General features: G+C 54.5%; 1 protein-coding gene across 1 annotated transcript; it reads left to right on the top strand.

The window, feature by feature from the left end:
* Positions 1–7,551: 7,551 nt before the first annotated feature.
* BESB_019560 (putative clathrin heavy chain) lies at positions 7,552–18,480 on the top strand (the record flags this gene model as incomplete). Its single annotated transcript, XM_029360665.1, has 16 exons — positions 7,552–7,593; positions 8,324–8,878; positions 9,289–9,517; positions 9,811–9,958; positions 10,368–10,593; positions 11,075–12,268; positions 12,721–13,091; positions 13,378–13,554; positions 13,868–14,204; positions 14,585–15,070; positions 15,465–15,737; positions 15,969–16,235; positions 16,778–17,124; positions 17,383–17,520; positions 17,785–17,926; positions 18,208–18,480. 16 exons carry the CDS (start codon positions 7,552–7,554, stop codon positions 18,478–18,480), a joined length of 5,205 nt encoding a protein of 1,734 aa, XP_029216024.1.
* Positions 18,481–20,165: the final 1,685 nt, after the last annotated feature.

Raw genomic sequence — 20,165 nt, forward strand, 5'->3', positions numbered from 1 at the left:
CACGGGAGCCGCCGCCAAACACGAGTCTGGAGCGAGCGCGCTCGCGGTACAGAAAGGGCTTTTACCCGAGATCCACCGAGTTTTCCGCAGCGCACAAAGAAGAAAACCGATCGAAAACTAAATTTTGCGTGAATCGCCTGTTAAGCAGAAGGCAGGCGTGGCAAGAGGTGAGAGTGTGCATGGAAGACACCGTAAGAACGGAACCTACAAGGCAAGAAACGGGAAACGACTAGCCCAGACTCCACGTAGTCCATCGCTCCTACAGAAAGCGAAGGGAATGTAGGAATCTTGAAGTACTGAGGCTCACGAAACAGCCTACGATCCTGCCTGTGGACGTCGTGACTGAAGGAATACAGTCGCATTCGGCAACAGAGGCGGGCGGCTTTTTGGCTCGCTGGCGAGATCCGCACACCCGCATACAGGGTAGACTCGCGCGAACGACGCACGCATAGGCATGCAGAGAAGCACGTTTATTACTAGCGAGAAGACGAGGACTGAAGAAAGGTCCAAAAAAAAAGCCGGCGCGTAAACAGGAAAAACGCAGAGCTCACGAACGACGGCACGAGGCAACAGGCTCTTTTGGCTCGAGCGGAGGTTCCAAGTTGACAGCGTTGCAAGAAGCTTGTCACAGCCGGCTAATGCACATTCAGACGTCACAAAAAAAAGAGAAGTCGCGTGGAGAGTGAACAAGAAACAGTTGCACACACGAAACGTAGACTCGAGTGACGCAAAACGAAGCGGCGGGCTGACCGACTCACCGCAGCGTGCATGCCTGAAGCAGGTTGGTTGTCGCGAGGGTGCAAGTCTGCGAGAAGCAGAACGTGTGGACGGTGACGTGACACAAAAGGCGCAGAGAATGTTCGATCTCCAGCAAGCTGGCGGAAAGCATGTAAGCAGACGGCGATCTGCCGAAGAGATCCAAACCTTTCTGCGGTCGTCTTGATAACGTCATGCATACCTTTTAAGGGTATGGCGACCTGGTACACAGGACATCCGCGTACGAGGAACCTAGCCACAGCGGGAACGGCGCGCCCGGAGGGAGGTAACCGGGAGGCAAGGTCTTCTCTAGCCAAGATGAAGTCGCCGTCTCGCGGAGCATCATCCTCCCATCAATGCAAACCGTCGGGTGTCTCGTGTGCGCTGGTAGCGCTCAGAGACAGAACAGTCTGCGCTTGTCTGCAGTCAATGTGCAATTCGCAACTCCAACCCCTGGCTCAGGACTGCCACACGAACAAGTATTTGTGTATGGAATAAGCTCGCAAAGAAATCACAGTGGAACCTTTTTAGCAAGTTTCATGGATACGTTCACTGTGAATCCTGCAGCGCGGCTTAGCGGAGTGCTGGGCGACAAAGAAATGGCACAAGGCGCTAAATCGAGCGATGACATTCTGGTGAAAAAGCCGGCAAGAGGGGTTGAACAGCCCCGGGAACTGGAAGGGGTTGCCCCAGCCGTCCGTACAGAGAGAAATGATAACTCATTCACCCACCCGACCAACAGCTGTGCCGAAGCAGACGCTAATGTGTTGTAGGTGCTCTACGTGTTGTGTTCGGCCGTGACCGCTTGCACTGCGATAAACTAAAAATCAGCAGAAGCGTGGTTTGTGGGAGCTACAGAGAAACGCGTTTTGTGGGACTTCGGTTCGACTGGTATCTCACAGATTGGCAATCCGGTGGGACAGGGAGCTCAGCGACAAAGAATTTAGACGTCGAAGGACCCGTATGTTCCACGTACAGATATTCATCATAGAAAATCCCTGCAAATGGCGTATTACAATATGACCTAAACTCAGCAAACACTGGCACCGGTATTATGGAGTAAGCGAATGCGACATCTGGCTCAAGTTCTCGGAGTACGATGCTACCAGAACAAAGCAGCCAGTCCATAGCCGCGCACCTCCACCTGATCCCCGTAGGCCTTTTAGGCCAAAGCACTGCGAATGCGAGAACAATTTCTTTCTTCTACAGTAGTGAATGAAGACACGACTCGACCTGACCCGTGTAGTTGGTGGCGACGAGCGGTAGGTCAAATGCTAGAGGTTCACGAAAGGATACCGCGCGCCTGAGAGTTGTCACACGAGACAACCTCGAAAGTCCTGCCTCGCTGCTTCTCCCCATCACAGAGAGCTGGTCATACGCTCGAACAGAGCCTGCTGCTCTGCCTCAGCCTTCTCGAGAGATTCCCGGTAAACTCTGAGTCTACCGACGCAGGAAACAAGCGAACACGTGCCCTAGGGGTGTTTTTACCCGATAAGGCCATGCGCTGATGACTGCATGATGAAGTCTATCGGATGACTTTCTATGGTATAGAGCGCAGGTTCTACTGGACTAGTACAACTGGGGGGGAGCAATTAAGCGCAACGCACAAGCAGAAACTGAGTGTGATGCCACGCTGCAGCAACCCAGCATCATGCAAGCACGATCTGGAGCACGTACAGTTTTTTCTACGCAAGCAAACATTCATGCATATATAGCTCGTCATTTTATCAAGCATACTTCCATGTCCACGATACCAGGCATGCTCTGAACAAAAAGTGTTAATTAATTGCGCGTCTCTACTACTCCTCGGGCGGTCCCTCACCGCCATAGCTCCGCCCGCAGTTCGTTTAGTTCTCCCTTAATACGCCGAAGGTGGGCTTCCCTCCTTCCCTTCTCTGCCTCAAGCTCGACATTGACTGCGAGGAGCTGCACGGACAGACCGAATTTATCATCCGTTATCTGAATTGTCTACTTGTGTCCGTACATCATATACCCGCACCTTTGTCGGTTCGAGCTCTACCTGTGGAATTCGTCTAAGCAAGATACAGGCGCCGTTCAGATACTTATGTATTTTTAGTCGCGGCACCCTTTGTTGCCTTCAGACATGGGTACGCCGCTTCCACATGGGAAGTTGTGGTTCCTGCCTGTGCCGTGGTTAACGCAGTGCCACGTAACTGCAGCATTTTCAACTACCGTGCTCAACGGGTGACGTACACAATCCAGGTTGATGATGCATAATTTGTAGACTGCTGCAATGCAGTTATTCTTCTGCACGTCGTGTACGCATATGCCAACTGCTATTCACCGTTTCATGCACAGTACCGCTACCTTCTGCTGTTCCTGTTGAGCCTTCTTGACTTGTACCGCCAATACGCTGATGAGGGAGTCGACAGTTTCCCCGAATTTCTGAGCGTCTGCGGACGGTCGTCGCACGCAAATTTCAATTCGTCCCTTCAAATTCGTGGCGATGCGGTTCCGGGACTGTATATAAAACGTTCCTCACAGCGGTTGTGACCTCTTGTATGGAATACAGAAAAGCGAAGAGCATCCCTGCTCTTGGCACTGCTGCAGATCCTCCAATGTGGGACTGTGCGGTGCCATTCGTTTGAGCCACTCCTGCCATCCATTGTCAAAGGAAAAACACTGCGAAACTCCGTTTCCGTGGACGCGCTGAGAGCTCTTACTTGTTGTGAAGTTTGACGCTTCCCGGTTGAGAAAGTGCGCGTCTTCCAGATGCTCGGCTGGTAGTGCGCGAACGCGGTTTGTGCTGTCGAGGACAAAGCGCACGTCTTCGAAATTATCTTCAAGAACGGATTCCTCATTGACCTCTGCAGGGGGTGGATTCTCCATCTCTAGTTTGTTCATCAGCCAGCGTCAACAATAAGCTACTTTACACGTTTCAATAAAAACAGCATTCACTATGCTCCAGCAGCCACGTTCGCTACCTGGAACTGGACGAAGCAGCACCATCCACAGTTGATCCGAGATTTTCGTTCTGATACGAACAGCGGACCCCGAGCGATAACTTTGCATATGTGAAAGAGTGGGTTGGGTTGCTTGCCTGAAACGCATACACATGCTACTTGCTATCCATTCTCTACGCAGTACCCAAAAAGACTGTTCGTTGTCGAATTGTAGTGAGTACGTGAACTGTAAAATCCAGCAACTACGAGCTGCGACGGCGTGGCAAAAGGGGGACTATATGAGAGCCTCACCGGGGTGGCAAAACAGTGTCACAGGTCCCCGCCATGCGTGGCTTTTCGTGCATGCAATGTCTGTAAAAATGTCCCATCCGCATGCCTTGTATTAAACATATGGACCGGTGCGCTCGTGGACGCCACGGGACAAGACCGTAGTCGTTCACTTGAACCCTTTATTGCTTGCACGAAGGACCACAACAGGCAGCCGTAATCTGTTCTTTGACATACTTCCGAAAGGCTAGAACTACTAACGCCCCCCGTCACCCCCCCACCCCTCGGGCCCCAGGCCCACATCATAATACGTTTTCAGGGTGATTAGCGCAACTAGTGCACCGCTTATTGCACACCGACAGTTGCATTGTAGACCAACCAGCGAGATAATGGAGAAAAAACATTGATCACCCTTGTGCCCGTCACTCGACTCAAGCAAGCAAGAGACCTTTTTTGCACACACGCACAACGGCAAAGCAGGTGGAGCCTCTTTTTTCCGTGCGGACGCGACAAGTGTAGGTAGGCCCTTAAGCCGAATACGAATCGAGTGGCTGCATTTCGCAGGGGTCGCGGCATGCCACGCAGTAGACAGTGGCCGTGTCGGTCGGTATCCCGAATACTGTATCCGTGAACAGCATATTCCCTGTACTGGCTGAAAAACTTGCGGTGGCAGTCCATCAGTTCACCAGTCGCCGGGGCACGAGTTTAGAAACCCTAAGAGTTAACGAGGTAGGTGCAAAGTAGCTACTGCCTCATACGAGGAAGGTCCGTCTTCAGGCGGTCAAGGTGTGCACCCGAATGAACCACACACGCCAAACTATATGTAAGCCGTGACTCGCTACCGCACAATGGACCTGAGGCAATGCGCTCCGCCCTCTTACTGCCCCTCCAGCGCTTGGATATTCTTACAAGCTCACCTCACTTCACGGTCATGTCACCTCTGGCTGCACATGCGTTCTATTCACAAACTGAACGAACAGGATTATGCGAATCTCTAAAGAGTTTGTACGATGGGAGACTACACCAGGGTGGAGCTGCACGCATGAATTCCTCTGAGGTACAAATAGCGCTGTTCCCCCGTCATGTTATGACCCGCCTGCTGCGTCACACAGAGGCGGTGCCTCAGCACATCGGGACATCATCGAAATGATTGCCCGAGGGGGTGTGGGTCACAACCGCAGATGCTCGATCGACACGAGAGGTTTGTAACCTAGAAAACAAACAGCAGCAGCCCGCTGCCGCAGACGTCCACCGCAAGTTGACCGACTGCGATGTAAAGAGCAGTGCAGGGGTGCTCGCTCAATTTGATGTGGCGCCTTAGCAGGCCAGGATTATTTTTGATCCCACGGTGACAGACGTGGACTTGCGAATTGATTCCCGTCCTGTGACCTGTGTAGTCCGCGGCTGTCATCTAACACGTTGGCTTCTCTCAGCCTACTCTTTTGCCTCCCTAAAGATGGAGTTTAGTATGTTGTCTGAGGGCAGAGAGATCCTTTAGTTCCCGGTTTTTTCGGCCCTCCACTTGGAGGCATACGAAAACCAAAAGCAGTGACCCAAGAAGACTGGGCTAACACCAGTAGACCTGAATAGCCCTGACAAACTCAGCTACAGAAGAACACGTGGGAAAACAGTAATGCAGTGTGGCAAACGATGCGCCTGCGTTTTATATCTAGACAATAGATAGCTTGCCGTGCGAAGCTTTACAAGCAGCTACACGTGGGCATTCTTCCCCAACCGCAGACATCTCGGCTTCTTGTATTCAGTGGCTCTAATGACGATCTTCCGGCGATCCTACTCCAGCGTCGAGTCTTCTTGGGCCACACACATCCGCAGACGCAATATAAAACAGCACCCGCACGCGTTCATCACACGTCTGCGGAAGCTGTGCGTTTCTCCAGATGCCCGACATCGTGTGACTCAAGGAAACGTTGTGATGCAGCCAGCAAGTCTCTGTCGGTCGGTGACACGCTCTCCTCGTTTCTGTGAAGAATGCCTATTTCTATCGCTTTGTGCAAGCGTTGCCCTGGCAGTATACGAAGGCCCCCACGGACGCAATGAATTCTGGGCGAGAACGCGCACCAAAGATATCCAAGTTGGTCCGACGTCGGTTCTTTGCCCGCTCACGCGGATAATCCGCACAAAAGGAGACAAAAAAGTGCTTTTGGAAATTCCTCTTTGCGTGTTTTCGCCGTATAGACACGTGTCGACAGCGCGAGGCTGGGGGCGGCGGGGTGCCTTCATGTCTTTTCAGCCAAGACAACGTGGCTAAAACACGCCTGCATAAACATTATCACCTCTTTGCCTCCACCACGTTTCTAGTGGGACCGAAATGCGTCGTTCTGCTTTTTCGCACCCAAGCAGCTACTAACGAAGGGCTGAAGAAGAAGTATGCGTATACGGCAGGTCTCGCGCGCGCTGGCGGGCGGACGACTACATTCACACTGTGGAGGCCTTCGCTTTCAGCACGCATTTACACAAACCTTGTTGCGACGTAAGCGCTGGAGTCTCTGAGCAGCGGCAGGCACGCGCCCGTGCGCGATCAGCGCTTTGTCTCTTCCCCCAAGAAGCTCGCTTGCGTTCCTCGAGGTGTAGCGTCTACGCTTTTCCCTCCTTCCTTTTCTTTCGATTTGTTTGGTCCCGACTTTGTTCTCCTCCAAGAATCAGGCTCGTGGCTATCTGCCGCCCTCCCTTCGTATGCGAGCGACGTCTATGCCGGCAAACACACGTACACATGTATCCAAGTCTGTGACAGAAAAACGGACGGTACTACGCACGTTTCACCTGTTTCGGCGGTTTTTACCGAACGACAGAGATTCAGAGAGCGTCCTTTCTTCCGCCTCGTTCCGGCATTCTGCCTTTCTTTCCATGCCAAGTCCAGATACCGTCTCGTTTCCGCGCTCTTGCCTCCCTCACATTTCCCCGTCAACTGGCCATTCTTTGACGCGCTTCCGCCTACACGTACTCCTGAAGTGGTTGTTCTTCATTTTTCTTCTCTGTGCCTCCTTTGGAACCTCGACGTTTGGAACTGCGCGCTGCCCTCCGTCCCTCGCTGGTCCGTTCAACTTGCCCCCGACTCCTCCTCTGTCTTGTTGCAGTTCGTCTCCGCTGCGCCCAGTGCCGAAAGGGAAACTAAACATCACAACCTCGCGGTTCCTTCGTTCTTTGCTGTTTTTACCACCTCTCCCTCAGCAGAGCGGTGGTTTTCCGCCGCCATCAAGATCTTTCTTGTCAGCTGCTGTCTTGTCTGCGAGACTCAGTTCCCAGCCTGCAAATTCACCCATTTTTTAGGCGTCTTACTCGGAGGCACCGTGGCTAAAATCTCAGCTATTCAACTCCGGGACATTCTATATGTTTTTTGTCTGGCCACGAACTCGGTTGTTTCCGCGGTCGTACGAGAGCCAGCTTCGTCTCTTCGCTGCTTTACAAGCTGGTTGCCAGCGTCACCGTTTCTCCCGCCCCGTCTTCCCTCAAAAAAAGCATCGTCCACAGCGGTGCTCTGTTCCTTTCTTGGCTTCAAGCACGGTCCTCAGGGGAAGAGCGCTTCTCCTCGTCACGCAATCTTAACTTACAGAGACACCGTTGTTTTACTCCACTCCGCGACAAAATGGCGCAGCAATTCCCGATTCAGCTCCACTCCGTTGTCAACGTAAGTCTGCAACACGGTCAACTGCTGTCCTTGACGGCTTTCCCCTCGTTCCGTGCTTCCCTGTGGCTTGAACAACTCCGGATCTCTTTCTGATTGCTTCGTTTTCCCGCTCGGTCGCCTGTCGTGCGCCCTCCGCTCTTCGGCCTCTCTCTCGTCGCGCTTCCCTCACCTTGTCGCGTCTTCTCTCTGTTTTTTGTGCGTTCTTCTAGCGCCTGCGCTTCTTTTAACGCTCCGATCGTCCTTGTTTCCGTCCACTTTCTTCCACACTTGCTTCACAGCCGTGGCATGCCGCCACCCTCCCTCTGCTTTCCTTCCTTGGGCCTGTGCGCCTCTCCCCTCCGTTCTCCAGTTTCATTTCTCCTTGCCTCATTTCGATTTGGCTTCTCGGGTTAGGCACTCTCCAGCCGGGAGCCCCGGAGCGTCGATTCCTCCTGGGTTGCGCTGCCTTCTCATTCCTCTTCTTTTCGCCCTCTCCCGGATTGAAGGATCTTTTCTAGGGTCCCCGTTTCTCGCTCGCTGTGTGCACGGGCCTCTCCGTTTCCTGGTTGTACAGGAGGCTTCTCGCCGCGCTGTTTCGCGATGGTACCCTGTTTTTTTCCCGCCTCTTCGTCTTGTCTTTCGCTGTTGCGTTGCTCCGCGCATGCCCTTGGCGGCGCGTTTCTTCCGCGCGCTCTTCCGCGTGTGGGCCTTCTCGACAGCGCGGGCACGTATGTCTCTTCTGTGCGTTCAGCTGGCGGACCAGGGCATCAGCTCAGGCTCGTTCCGCTTCGGCAACGTGGCGATTGACGGCGACTCGAACTTGGTCGTGAAAGATACCAAGACGAACGAGTTGTTCATCTTTTCGCTGGCCATCCGCGCGGTTCAGGAGGGGCGCGCGTCCGCGGCGTCGACCGCGTCTCCGGCCTTCACGTTCACGAAGAAGCCGACGCAGGCGGAGGCGGCGTTGATGCATCCGACCGAGAAGATAATCGCACTGCGCGCCAAGACGGAGAACGCCGCAGGTCATCTGATCCAAGTCCTGGGTCTCGACACCAAGGCGCGCCTGGGCACCGCGCAGATGAACGAGCCCGTCGTCTACTGGCGCTGGGTGGCGCCGAAGCTCCTCGCCCTCGTCACCGACCGCGCAGTATACCACTGGACTGTCGGCGAAAACGGACAAGAGAGCACCGCCGAGCCCGTCAAAGTCTGCAACCGCGAAGGCAGACTCGCCGAGGCCGTGCAAATCATCTCCTACGCCGTCGACAAAGACCTCAAGTGGTGCATTCTCACGGGCATCTCGACACAGGTACGGACGCAACAACCTCCCATGCGCGCCAGAAGAAAAGAGACAGAGACAGGGGAAGGGCGCCGGTGTGCGAGCCTGCGCCCAGCCTGGAGGCGGGGGGGGGGGGAATTTTCGAGACGAGGGAGCGGAGAGAAAGAGAAAGACAAAAAGAGAAACGGGTGGAGAGGAGACAGACGGAGGCCCGCGCAGAACTCGTCGACCTCCAGAGGCCGCTCGAATTCGCGTCTGCGCAGAAAGCTCTCTGCAGGGGTCACACCGCCTACTGCTCGCGGCACACATTCTGAGGCACTTCGCCTGCGGTTCTAGAGCTACGGGGACGGGGATGGGGCTGCGAATGCGAGGCCGCGCGGCGAAGAGGTCACGCTGCAGGGGTTCTTCTTTGAGTGCCCATGCGTGTGTCGCTCGCGCAGGATGGCGGCAAGACGATCGATGGGAGCATGCAGTTGTACTCGATGGAGCTCAAGAAGCAGCAGCAGCTGGAGGGTCACGCGGCGTGCTTCAACAATATCGTCATTGACGAGTCTGTCGGGCCTCAGCCGGTGATTTGCTTCACGGAGAAGAAGCGCGGCTCGAACGAGTTCAAACTGCACATCCGAGACATCTACTCCTCTCGAGAGGGAGGGCAGACTCCGCTGAGACGTAGGCGCCAAACAGAGGACTCGGCGAGACCCAAATTCGAGGAGTCTCTTCTGACGCAGCGGTGAAAACGCCGGCGACCTGGTGGGATGTAGAGAGGGGAGACACGCAGACGCTGCACTGAGTAGCAGAGAATGCAAAAGAGAAGAAAGGTGGAAGCTGCCCACGCGAAGGCAGGGCATTCTGCTGGGGGACGTTGGGCGAAGTGGAGGCTGAGGTGCAGAAGAAAGACGCGCGGTAGGGTGATTTGGCGTCATGTGCATGCATTCATGTGTGTGCCTTTTTCCTCTTTCCAGTCGCACTAGACCTTCAGATGCCGGCCGACGCCCCGACGGACTTTCCGCTGTCGATCCACGTCAGCCAGCAGTTCGGTGTGGTGTACGTCGTCACGAAGGGCGGCTACTTGATGGTGCTCGACGCGCTCACGGGCACGGAGATCTTCCGGTAGGTAGCAGTCTCGCTCTCTTGAGCGTGTAGTTGGGTTCTTTCGGTTTTTTTTGGTGCTCAACACACGCAGCGCGTGTGAGAAGCGTTTGGCAGATTTCGAGATCGACGGAGAATCAAGTCTGTCCTGCCAATGTGAGCCCGTTGACGGCCGTGTGCATGCACACATCTTTTGTGCAGAGAGCGGCACCAGTGGAGGCGCGGCTGCCTAGATTCTAGTGTTTGGCTCTCGCGGTGAGACCGTCTCCTCTCCCTCTCGCTTTCTGTCTCTATGCAGTGTGACGGGCTTTGCCTCTACGCGTTTCCAGCGGGTGACTTCCCAGCCTTTTCTCGTCGCCCTCTTTTCTCTTTCTTGACACGACGTCTCGATTCGCGCTGCGCCTCTCTCGTGTCGTTTTGAGTTCTTTAGACATCGGATTCTCCAGGACGCAGTCTTTCTGGCCACGGACTCGCCGCAGACCGGCGGCATCCTCACCGTCAACAAGCGCGGACTCGTCTGCCTCTGCAACATCAATATCCAGACGCTCATTCCCTACATGACGCAGGCACTTGTGAACGTGCCCAACCGACAGCAAATCGCCCTCAGCCTCGCCAAGCGCTACGGCCTCCCGGGCTCTGAAGAGACGCTGATGCAAGTAAGCGCAAGAGTCCGCCCTCTTCTGGCGAGGAGGACTGCGGAGACTTGGATCGATTCCTGCACATATACCGATGTATATATAGCCTTGTCCACATACGTTTTTCGAGGGATTTGTGTATCTGTGGAGGAGAGAGGGTCGGAGAGCGAACGGGTCCAACTGTACCGGCATTTCTGCATATATCTCTGCATGCATATGCGTATGCGGGAGGGACCCGTGAATGTATGCTAATCTTCAATTTAAACTCAGCGATGAAAGAAATAAAACTTCGAATAGTAGCGGGACGTGAGCTTTGGCTTGTGGAGCGTTTTGAGAGCGTCGGGCTCCAAGAGTAGACGGAGAGCCAAGCGCGACGCGTTCATGTGCGGCTGAAGCGGGAATCGGGGAGAAAATAGGTATCTGGAAACCGACGGCGAGGCGGCGAAGCTGTGCACAGGACTCACACTCACCCTTTCGAGGGGCTCTTTTTTTTTCTTTTTAGGCGTTTAACCAACACTTTGCGTCTGGCAACTACAAGGCGGCGGCGCGTATCGCGGCGACGCTCAAGAGCGGGATGCTGCGCACCGCGCAGGTGATTCAGCAGTTCAAGGCGGTTCCTGCGCAGCCGGGGCAGACTTCGGCGATCTTGATTTACTTTTCGACGCTGCTGGACTACGGCACGCTGAACGCGGTCGAGAGCGTGGAGCTCGTGCGGCCAGTGGCGGTTCAGGGCCGAAAGGACTTCGTCGAGAAGTGGCTCAACGAGGGCAAGTTGGAGTGCACCGAGGAGCTGGGTGACGCGGTCCGTGGGCTGGATCTGCAGCTAGCCGTGCGGGTCTACAAGGCGGCGAAGGCGGGCGCGAAGGCGCTGCAGGCGCTGACCGAGTTGGGGAAGTTCGAGGAGATCATCGCGTTCGCGAAGGAGACGCACTTCCAGGCCGACTACTCGTTTCTGTTGCGGAACTTAGTCAACGTGAACCCCGAGAACGCCGTTAAGTTCGCTCAGCAACTCCTCGCCTGCGAGCCGCCGCTGCTGGACGTCAATCAAGTGGTTGAAGTGCTCCTGCAGCAGCACCGCTACCAGGAACTCACGTCGCTGCTTCTGGAGTACCTGAAGGACAACAAACCCGAGCAAGGCGTGCTGCAGACGCGACTGCTGGAAGTCAGCCTGATGCACTCGCCGCAGGTCGCCGAGACGATCTTCCAAATGGACATGCTCACGCACTTTGATCGCCCCAAGATCGCGGCTCTCTGCGAGAAGGCTGGGCTCTGCCAGCGGGCCCTCGAGTTGTACACCGACATCGCGGACATCAAGCGCGTCATGCTGCAGTCGGCGGGAAAGATCAGCCAGGAGTTCACCCAGCAGTTCTTCGGCAACATGGCGCCCGAGGCCTCGCTGGAAATCCTCACCGACATGCTGCGCTCGTCCTCCCAAAACCTGCAAGCTGTCGTGGCCGTCGCGATCAAGTTCCACGCGCAGATTGGAACCGGCAAGCTGATCGAGATGTTTGAAAAATTCAGCAGCTACGAAGGCATCTTCTACTTTCTCGGCTCCATCCTCGCCTTCTCAACCGACCCCGAAGTCCACTTCAAGTACATCGAAGCCGCGGCGAAACTCAACCACACCCAGGAAGTCGAACGCGTCTGCAGGGAAAGCAAGTGCTACGAACCTCAAAAAGTCAAGGAATTCCTCAAGGTGCGTCAAAAAACAGCCTTCTCACGCCGCATGTGTCAAACCGACACAACTCACCAGACATCTCATGCGCGCATGCGTCCGTGCAGACTGGGGTTGATAGAGAGAGGCGTGAGCATGTGGGGCCGGTGCTGCATGTGGCAGGCACGCTGAGCCCAGGTGTTCGCGAAGCGCAGACAGACAGAATCGCCAATGCCGACTGAAAACAAACTGCTCCGCACAGGCACCTGCTCCCGACATCACATCCCTACTACATGTATGTGATGTATATATGCGTATGCATGTATGTACACTTTTGTATGCATATGTATGTAGATATGTGTATGTATGCACCTGTTTGTATGTATGCGATGTATGCATGAAGTATGTGTGTATGTGCATGCATGTGAATGCATACATATGTGGGTATATATATTCATGTGCATTCTCGTGGGGTGCGTGTTTGTTTTCTTTAGCAAGCGAAGCTGGCAGATCCGCGTCCGCTGATTTACGTGTGCGACTTGCACGGGTACGTGCCTGAGTTGGCGGAGTATTTGTTCAAGAATTCGCTGCTGAAGTACATCGAGGTCTACGTCTCACGCGTGAACACGGCGAACGCACCGGCGGTGATTGGTACGCTGATTGACCTCGACGCGGCGGAAGACTTCATCAAAACTCTGCTGCAGTCGGTCCGCGGCGGCTGCGCGGCGCAGCAGCTCGTTGAGGAGTTTGAGCGCAGAAACCGCCTCCGACTCCTGCTCCAGTGGCTGGAGGCCCGTGTCGCCGAAGGCAATCAGGAGCCTGCCGTCCACAACGCCCTCGCAAAGATCTACATCGACACAAACAAGTACTGGCCAACAGAGCGAAAGAGAGAGAGAGGCAAAGCAGCAGCAGAGAGCAACGTATCTATATAATTATATAGGGAGAGAAGATTCTGCACTTACTGGGAGGAGGGAGGGGGGGGGGGGGGGCTCTGTGACTCGCATGTCGTGGCGGAAGGCCACTTTGATTGGCAGTCGACTTGTCGCCGTCTTTTCGAATATTTTGCGTCCTGCAGGCGAGTTAGGTGTGTTCGTTTACGGAGTCGGCGGAAGGCGCATGTGGAATCGTCTCTGTCGCGTGTTTCTTTGCAGAGACGCAGAGAACTTCCTGAAGACGAATGCCTACTACGACTCGCAGGTCGTCGGGAAGTACTGCGAGGAGCGCGACCCGCACCTCGCGTTCACCGCGTACAAGCGCGCGTGGGGTGCCTGCGACGAACAGCTCGTTGAACTCACGAACAAAAACGGCCTCTTCAGACTCCAGGCTCGGTACGCTTAGCAGAAGAGCGGAAAAAAGATCGCGTCTGCTTGCGGCAGGAGGGCGGGGCGGAGAAGTAGAAGCGCGCAGGCTGGAGGAAGCAGGCACCCATGGTCGTGACGAGAAGCGAGGCCTTTGCGGTTCAAATCAGACTCGAACTTTGGAATGAAACACAGAGAGGAGAGTGTCGCAGCGACAGGGGGTTCCTCTCTCTCTTCAGCGACTCGCCTATGCGCCGGCTTCCGCACCGCCAGCTCTTGGTTTCCTTTTTACTTTTCGTTTTTTTCTTCATTTTTGACTTCGTTCTGTGTGGCGGTTGTGCAGGTACCTCGTGGAGCGCCAGGCGCCGGAGCTCTGGGCGTACGTCCTGCGCGAAGAAAACCCGCACCGCCGGCAGGCGATCGATCAGGTTGTCTCCTCGGCTCTGCCCGAGTCCTCTTCGGCGGACGAAGTCTCTGCAGCAGTGAACGCGTTCATCAACGCGCAGCTGCCGCACGAGTTGATCGAGCTGCTTGAAAAGATCGTCCTCCACAACAGCGACTTCAGCAGCAACAAAAACCTGCAAAATCTGCTCATCCTCACAGCCATCAAAGCCGACAGCAGCCGCATCATGGACTACATCAACCGCCTGCAGAACTACGACGGAGCCGCCATTGCGCAGGTAGGCGAAAAAAAACAAGCGCCAGCGACTGCAAAGATGAGATTGAAAGACGCGCAACACGACCCGCAGATTCCTGGACCCATTTTTCTAAAACTATGAACTCGCGTGTAACGCTGTGAAAATCAGTGTTTATATGTATATATAGATATTGATTTTCACACCCGTCATGTCTATTTGTTCGCTGACGCTCTACGTGCGTTAAACTACATTTTCCTTCGCGCGTCAATCCCTCTCTCATCGTTCTCCGTCTGCTCTTTTGCGTCTCCTCGCTCTTGAAAACAAAAGCCTTTCTGTCTCACTCTGTCTCGTCGCATGCGTGCATGTCTGCGTGTGCCTCTTTGTGACCGCGCGTGCGTGTGTTTCGCACTGCGTGCCTGCAGGTGGCGTTGGACTACGGACTGCGTGAGGAGGCGTTCACGATTTACAAGAAGTTTGGTTTGTTTGGCGAGGCGGCGGACACGCTGCTCAAGTCTGCGGAGGAGGGCGGCGAAGCCGATCTCGAGCGCGCCGTGGAGTTCGCGCAGCGCTGCAACGAGGCCGATGTCTGGAAGAAGCTCGGGCGCGCGCAGCTGAAGAACGGCAAAGTCCGCGACGCAATTGAGAGCTTCCTGAAGGCTGGCGACGGCGACATGCATCGCGAAGTCGTCGAGGCCGCGGCGGGCGCCGAGGCGTACGACGCCCTCGTCGACTACCTCCTCATGGCCCGCAAGAAAATCTCTGTGAAAGACCAAGTCGTCGACTCCGAGCTCCTCTACGCGTACGCGAAAACCGATCGACTCGAGGAAATGGACGCCTTTCTCTCAGGCACAAACACCGCAAACGCGCAAGCGATCGGCGACCGCCTCTTCGATGAGGAACACTACAAAGTACGAACTGTGCCCAGAAATGCCGCACTCCCTCAAGTGGATAGACGCACACATATTGGTCTCTATTTGGAGGATTCATGTATTTGGGGAAATATATCTATATATTCTGGTAGATGCTTATCGCTTACCGCGCCTAGCGTTGGCTGGGACAGCTGACCGTCGCGTCGGATGAGTGGCTGGGTCCCCACTTGGCCGCGTACAAACACAAGCATGTGCACATTGATTATCGATTTTATTCTCATTTTTTCATTAATTTTTTTTTCAACTGTAGTGCCGGGCGATAGGGAATCGCACGCAGTCGTCGGTTTTTTGAAAGGCTTTTTGCGGCGCATTTCGCAATTGAAAATGACGTGTCTCGCGCGAGCGATTTTGCGTTTTTTGGTTTCTTCTGCAGGCCGCGAAGCTCTTGTACGCGTCGCTCCCGAACTACTCGAAGCTGGCGAGTTGCTTCGTGCGTCTGGAGGACTTTTCCGCTGCAGTGGAGACCGCGCGCAAGTCGAAGAACCCGAAGACGTGGAAGGAAGTCGCGTTCGCGGCGCTGAATAAGGGCGAGATCAAGTTCGCGCACACCGCGGCGCTGAACCTCATCGTCCACCCGGATCACCTCGACAGCCTCATTGAGCGCTACGAGCAGCTCGGCTTATTTAACCAACTCATTGAGCTGCTGGTAAGCGCCGACCTTGCTCACCTCCCGGGCGCCGGCTCCTGCGGCATCCGCCGCGTCCGTACACACCTATATACAAATATATATATATATATGCGGGTGTAGTTCCTTTTATAATGATAACTATTCACATTATGTATATATATGTTTAGTGCATAAGTGTGTCTACTTGTGCCCGTGGATGCAGTGAGGCTTGGATTACTCGTGGGTTCGAGTCTGCGCGCGTCTTCTCAGGAACAAGGCCTGCAAGGCGAGCGCACACATGTCGGCTTATATACGGAGTTGGGTGTTCTCTACGCCACCTACGAGAGCGGCAAGCTGATGGACTACATCCGCCAGCACAGCAGCAAAGTGAACATTCCGCGTTTGATCCGCGCATGCGAGCGCCAAAACCTCTGGAAGGAGGCGGTCTATCTGCACATGAACTACGACGAATTTGAGCAAGCCGCGAACTGCCTCATCATGCATCCCGCCGCGTGGACTCACGAGCTTTTTGTTCAGGTGAGAACGGCGCTCAAAAAGGTGAAACCCACGCTTTCTCGCACGCGCGAGGGGCGCTGTGTCGCAAGCGGCGAAATGCCTCACCATTAGACAGCTCGAGGCCGCACCGTCCAGGACTCAACTACAGATATACCAGTATATATACCTCTTAAATATTATGTTTGGTGCACGCGTAGGAAGTTGGGCGTCGGGTAGACGCAGACGCCAGAAACAGAGGCGTCTCTTGCAGACTTTTTATGTAGGTGTTGAGCCCTCAAAGCGGGGGATGCGCCAGCCGATCAATTTGTGAAGCGTTAGAGTCAATATATATAAATATATATATGTGTATTTGCATGTATGTGGATATATCTGTATGTGTGGTGGTATTATGGTACGACTGTTGCGTGTCCAAGCCTCTGCGACCGCGCGACACACTGGCGTGTCGTTATCAGTCTACATGTATTCTATACTTCTGTACTTTTTTAGCGTGGGTAAGGCGACGCACATGCTTAAACTGGAAGTTTTTCAACTGTTTTTTCGTTTCTCCCTGCGCGTCTCCTCAGATCACGCAGAAGGTCTCGAACAGCGACTTGTTTTACCGGGCGATTAGCTTCTACCTGGAGTATCATCCGCTGCAGCTGTGCCTGCTGCTCAAGTCTCTGGAGAAGAAGCTTGATCACTCGCGCGTGGTGCAGCACGTGCGGAAAGCGGGTCACATCGCCGTCATCGAGAAGTATCTCCACGACGTTCAGCACCTAAACATCTCAGCAGTCAACGAGGCGATCAACGAACTCCTCGTGGAGAGCGAAGACGTCGAGGCGCTGCGCGAAAGCATCCTCGAATACGACAGCTTTGACCAGCTCGCCCTCGCGCAGACGCTGGAGGCGCACGCCCGCCTCGAGATGAGAAGGTGAGCAGGGGGCGGCAGGCCAAAAATCCGAACAGAAACGACCCCGAGAGAGCAAGTTGGGCACCTGCCGAAAAAGGAGCCTTCCTTCACGTTCAGGATGTGTTCTAGCGTTTTCTTTTCTCCTGTTTGTCGGCGTGCGCTGCGTGTCCCTCGACTTCTCTTCTCCACTCCCGACGCGGGGCTTGGCGTTTGAGTTGCCTCTTTGCGAGGCTTGCGTCGTCACCGTCGTCGGCTCTCCGCTTTTGTCTGCGCCTTCAGACTCGCCGCGCTGCTCTTCAAGAGGAACAAGAAATTCAAGCAGGCGATCGAACTGTCGAAACGCGACAGGCAGTACCAAGACGCCATCGACGCAGCCAGGGACTCTGGAAACTCGCAGCTCGTCGGCGACCTGCTGAGGTAAGCGCCAAACAAGATTTCATCTCTCCTAATCTGTGTACAGACATATTTCTATCTGTCTGCGTCGATGCATGCATGTTTTCGCGTGTATGCACTTCCATATATGTATGTATATGTTTCTCTGTATGTACCCCTCTATGTCTTTGCCTCTTTTATATATCCATGTCTCTCTCCATCCATATAGATATATATATGATTAATTATTTGCACGCCAAGTGGAAAAGCTGTTTATCATCTCCTGGACTGTACTCGCTTTTTTTCCAGGTTTTTCCTCTCCGAGTTGGATGACCCTGCGGGCTTTGCGGCATGCTTGTATGCCTGCTACCCGTTGGTGAAGCCTGACGTCGCCCTCGAACTTGCGTGGAAACACAAATGCATGGACTACTGCATGCCGTTCCTTATCCAGGTAAATAGTGTTGGGAAAAACTCAGACGTTGCGTGGCCATCCAACACACGCATCCTCTACACTGCTGCTCTTCTACATACATTCTTACATATACATATATACATATATATATATATATATATAGGTGTATACGTTTTGTACTCGAGATGTATTCTTGCCACACGGGCGCGTAGATGTATAGGTTTGGAGCGTGGAACCGTCAACTGCGGTAGGCCGACGGCCTGTCTGTGGACTCGCGACGATCGGCTTCGTCGGTTTCACGCGCCGTTTTTTTTTTTCAGGTCGTCCGCGAAGTGACCTCTCGCGTGGATGCGCTGGACAAGAAGGAAGAGACGCGCGAGAAAGAGGAGGAAAAGCAAAAGAGCGCGCCAAACGACTACGTGCCCGACTACAACATGTCCTCGGCGACAGGCGGTCTGCTGCCTGGCATGGGGGGCCTCGCGCTGATGCCACCCTCGTACTCCGCGCAGCCCGCGGCGTTCCCGCAGCCTGTCGCGGCGCCGGGCTCCATGCCACCTGCCAGCGGCCTTGGTCAGCCCTTCGCCCCGTTCTGAGGTGACATCGCGAAGAAAGGGGATAAGTCCGACTTCTCTGCGCACCAGAGAGTATGTCGGGAAGGGCGTGTCTCGCTGCGGAGCTCCTGGCGAGAGTGCAAGTCTCGGCGACTAAAACCCGATCAGACACCTACCTTCTGTCTTTGAGAGTGCGACGGCCGGCTACGGCAATCGCACAGAAACCGTCTTCTTTAGTGACCTTTTCTTGCGTGTTGCATGTGGAGGGCGTCCGCGAGCGACTGGCGGGCGCCCTTTGCGATGCTCTTCCGTTTGAGTGTGTGCGTGCGAAGCCGTTTCGGAGGCTCGCACATTTCTTTGCGATGTCTGAATGCATGTAAAGGCCGGGTCGACCGCTATGAGTCTCTCCGCGCCGCGTTTTACTTCTCTTCACGGAGTCCACTATACTTCCTCGGTGCCGTTCTCCACGCGCTGACTCTCAGCCCAGCGCGGCGCGGCAGCGCGCAGGCGCGACGCTCTCTCTCGTTTTCGTTCTGTCTTTTTCGCTTTTCGAGTGTTGCGTGTGCTGAGGGCGAAGTGCCCGCCTTTCTGGATGGCGGGTGCGAGTCTGTGGCGGGGGCAAAGGTGAGTGGAAAAACGGGAGAGGGTCTGCGTTTCTTCTGCTTTTCTGAACAGCCGTTCCTTTTTTTCCAACATGACAAACGCGCGCTCTCGCGGGTCGTTCCCAGTGAACATACGACTACGAAGAAACTGCCGATCGCCGCGGCCGCAGACTCGTTACACTTTCTCGTTTGAAGCGAGAGAGAGATTTTTTACTCTCCCAGAGCCACACGGGGGCAGCATTTGCTTTTCGTGTGCATCCATGAACAGCGCCTAGTAGTACCGTTAGAGTCTGGATTAGTTCCTCAAACCGGGATGCTTACATGCGTAGAAACTAGTTTTTTCTGGAGAGTATATACTCCCACGAAAGGTAGTTGCTGTAGTCTCAGGCTCAGAAAATTAGTGTAATCCGAGAATCATTCAGCGCGCAGAGACTCCGCGGGCTTTGTCCGTGTGCAGCTTCGAAGCTCAGAACTGCAGTCAGATGGCGTATCCCATGAAAATGACGAAGAAACCCGTATAAATCCCAAGCAGATGACCGGACACACGCCTAGATAGGCATGCAAGAGAGATACATGCTCATACATATCTATAGAAAGCTTTCGACTGCACTGTGGCAATTACAGTCTGCCTGAGGCGCGTTTGCGCTGTTAGTGGAAAGCTGAAAGAGTCCTCTGCTCAGAGACCGATTTCTAGAGGTCTTCGAGAGACTGGCGTGTTGACAGCTGACTAGAAAAGCATATTAAGGAAACGTATGGCTTTGCAGATGTCGGCTCAACACAAAGCGCCTTCCCTCGCCGATACAGAGGAGGTGGAAGCTGGAAACACGCAGCCGACACTCCTGTTTTCCCTGAAGTCTGTAGACTCGATACACCGCCCTCCCTGACTTCGGCCCTTGCGTCCTCTCGCCTGGACGCAGGCCTCGGCCGTTCACATTCACGGAAAATAATTTCATTTCTCCCTCGCAAAATACGCCGGCTGACGGCTGCACATGTCTTCCTTGTTAGCGTGCCGGTCTCTCTTCAGCCCCAGAGTGCGGTGAAAAAGCTTGTAGCTTTACGTAGAGCTGAGTAGACACCCGTGAAGATTTTCACGCCGGCCTTTCCAGGCATTTCGAGGCTTTTTTG

Source organism: Besnoitia besnoiti, chromosome XI, assembly GCF_002563875.1.
Source record: "Besnoitia besnoiti strain Bb-Ger1 chromosome XI, whole genome shotgun sequence".
NCBI lineage: Eukaryota > Apicomplexa > Conoidasida > Eucoccidiorida > Sarcocystidae > Besnoitia > Besnoitia besnoiti.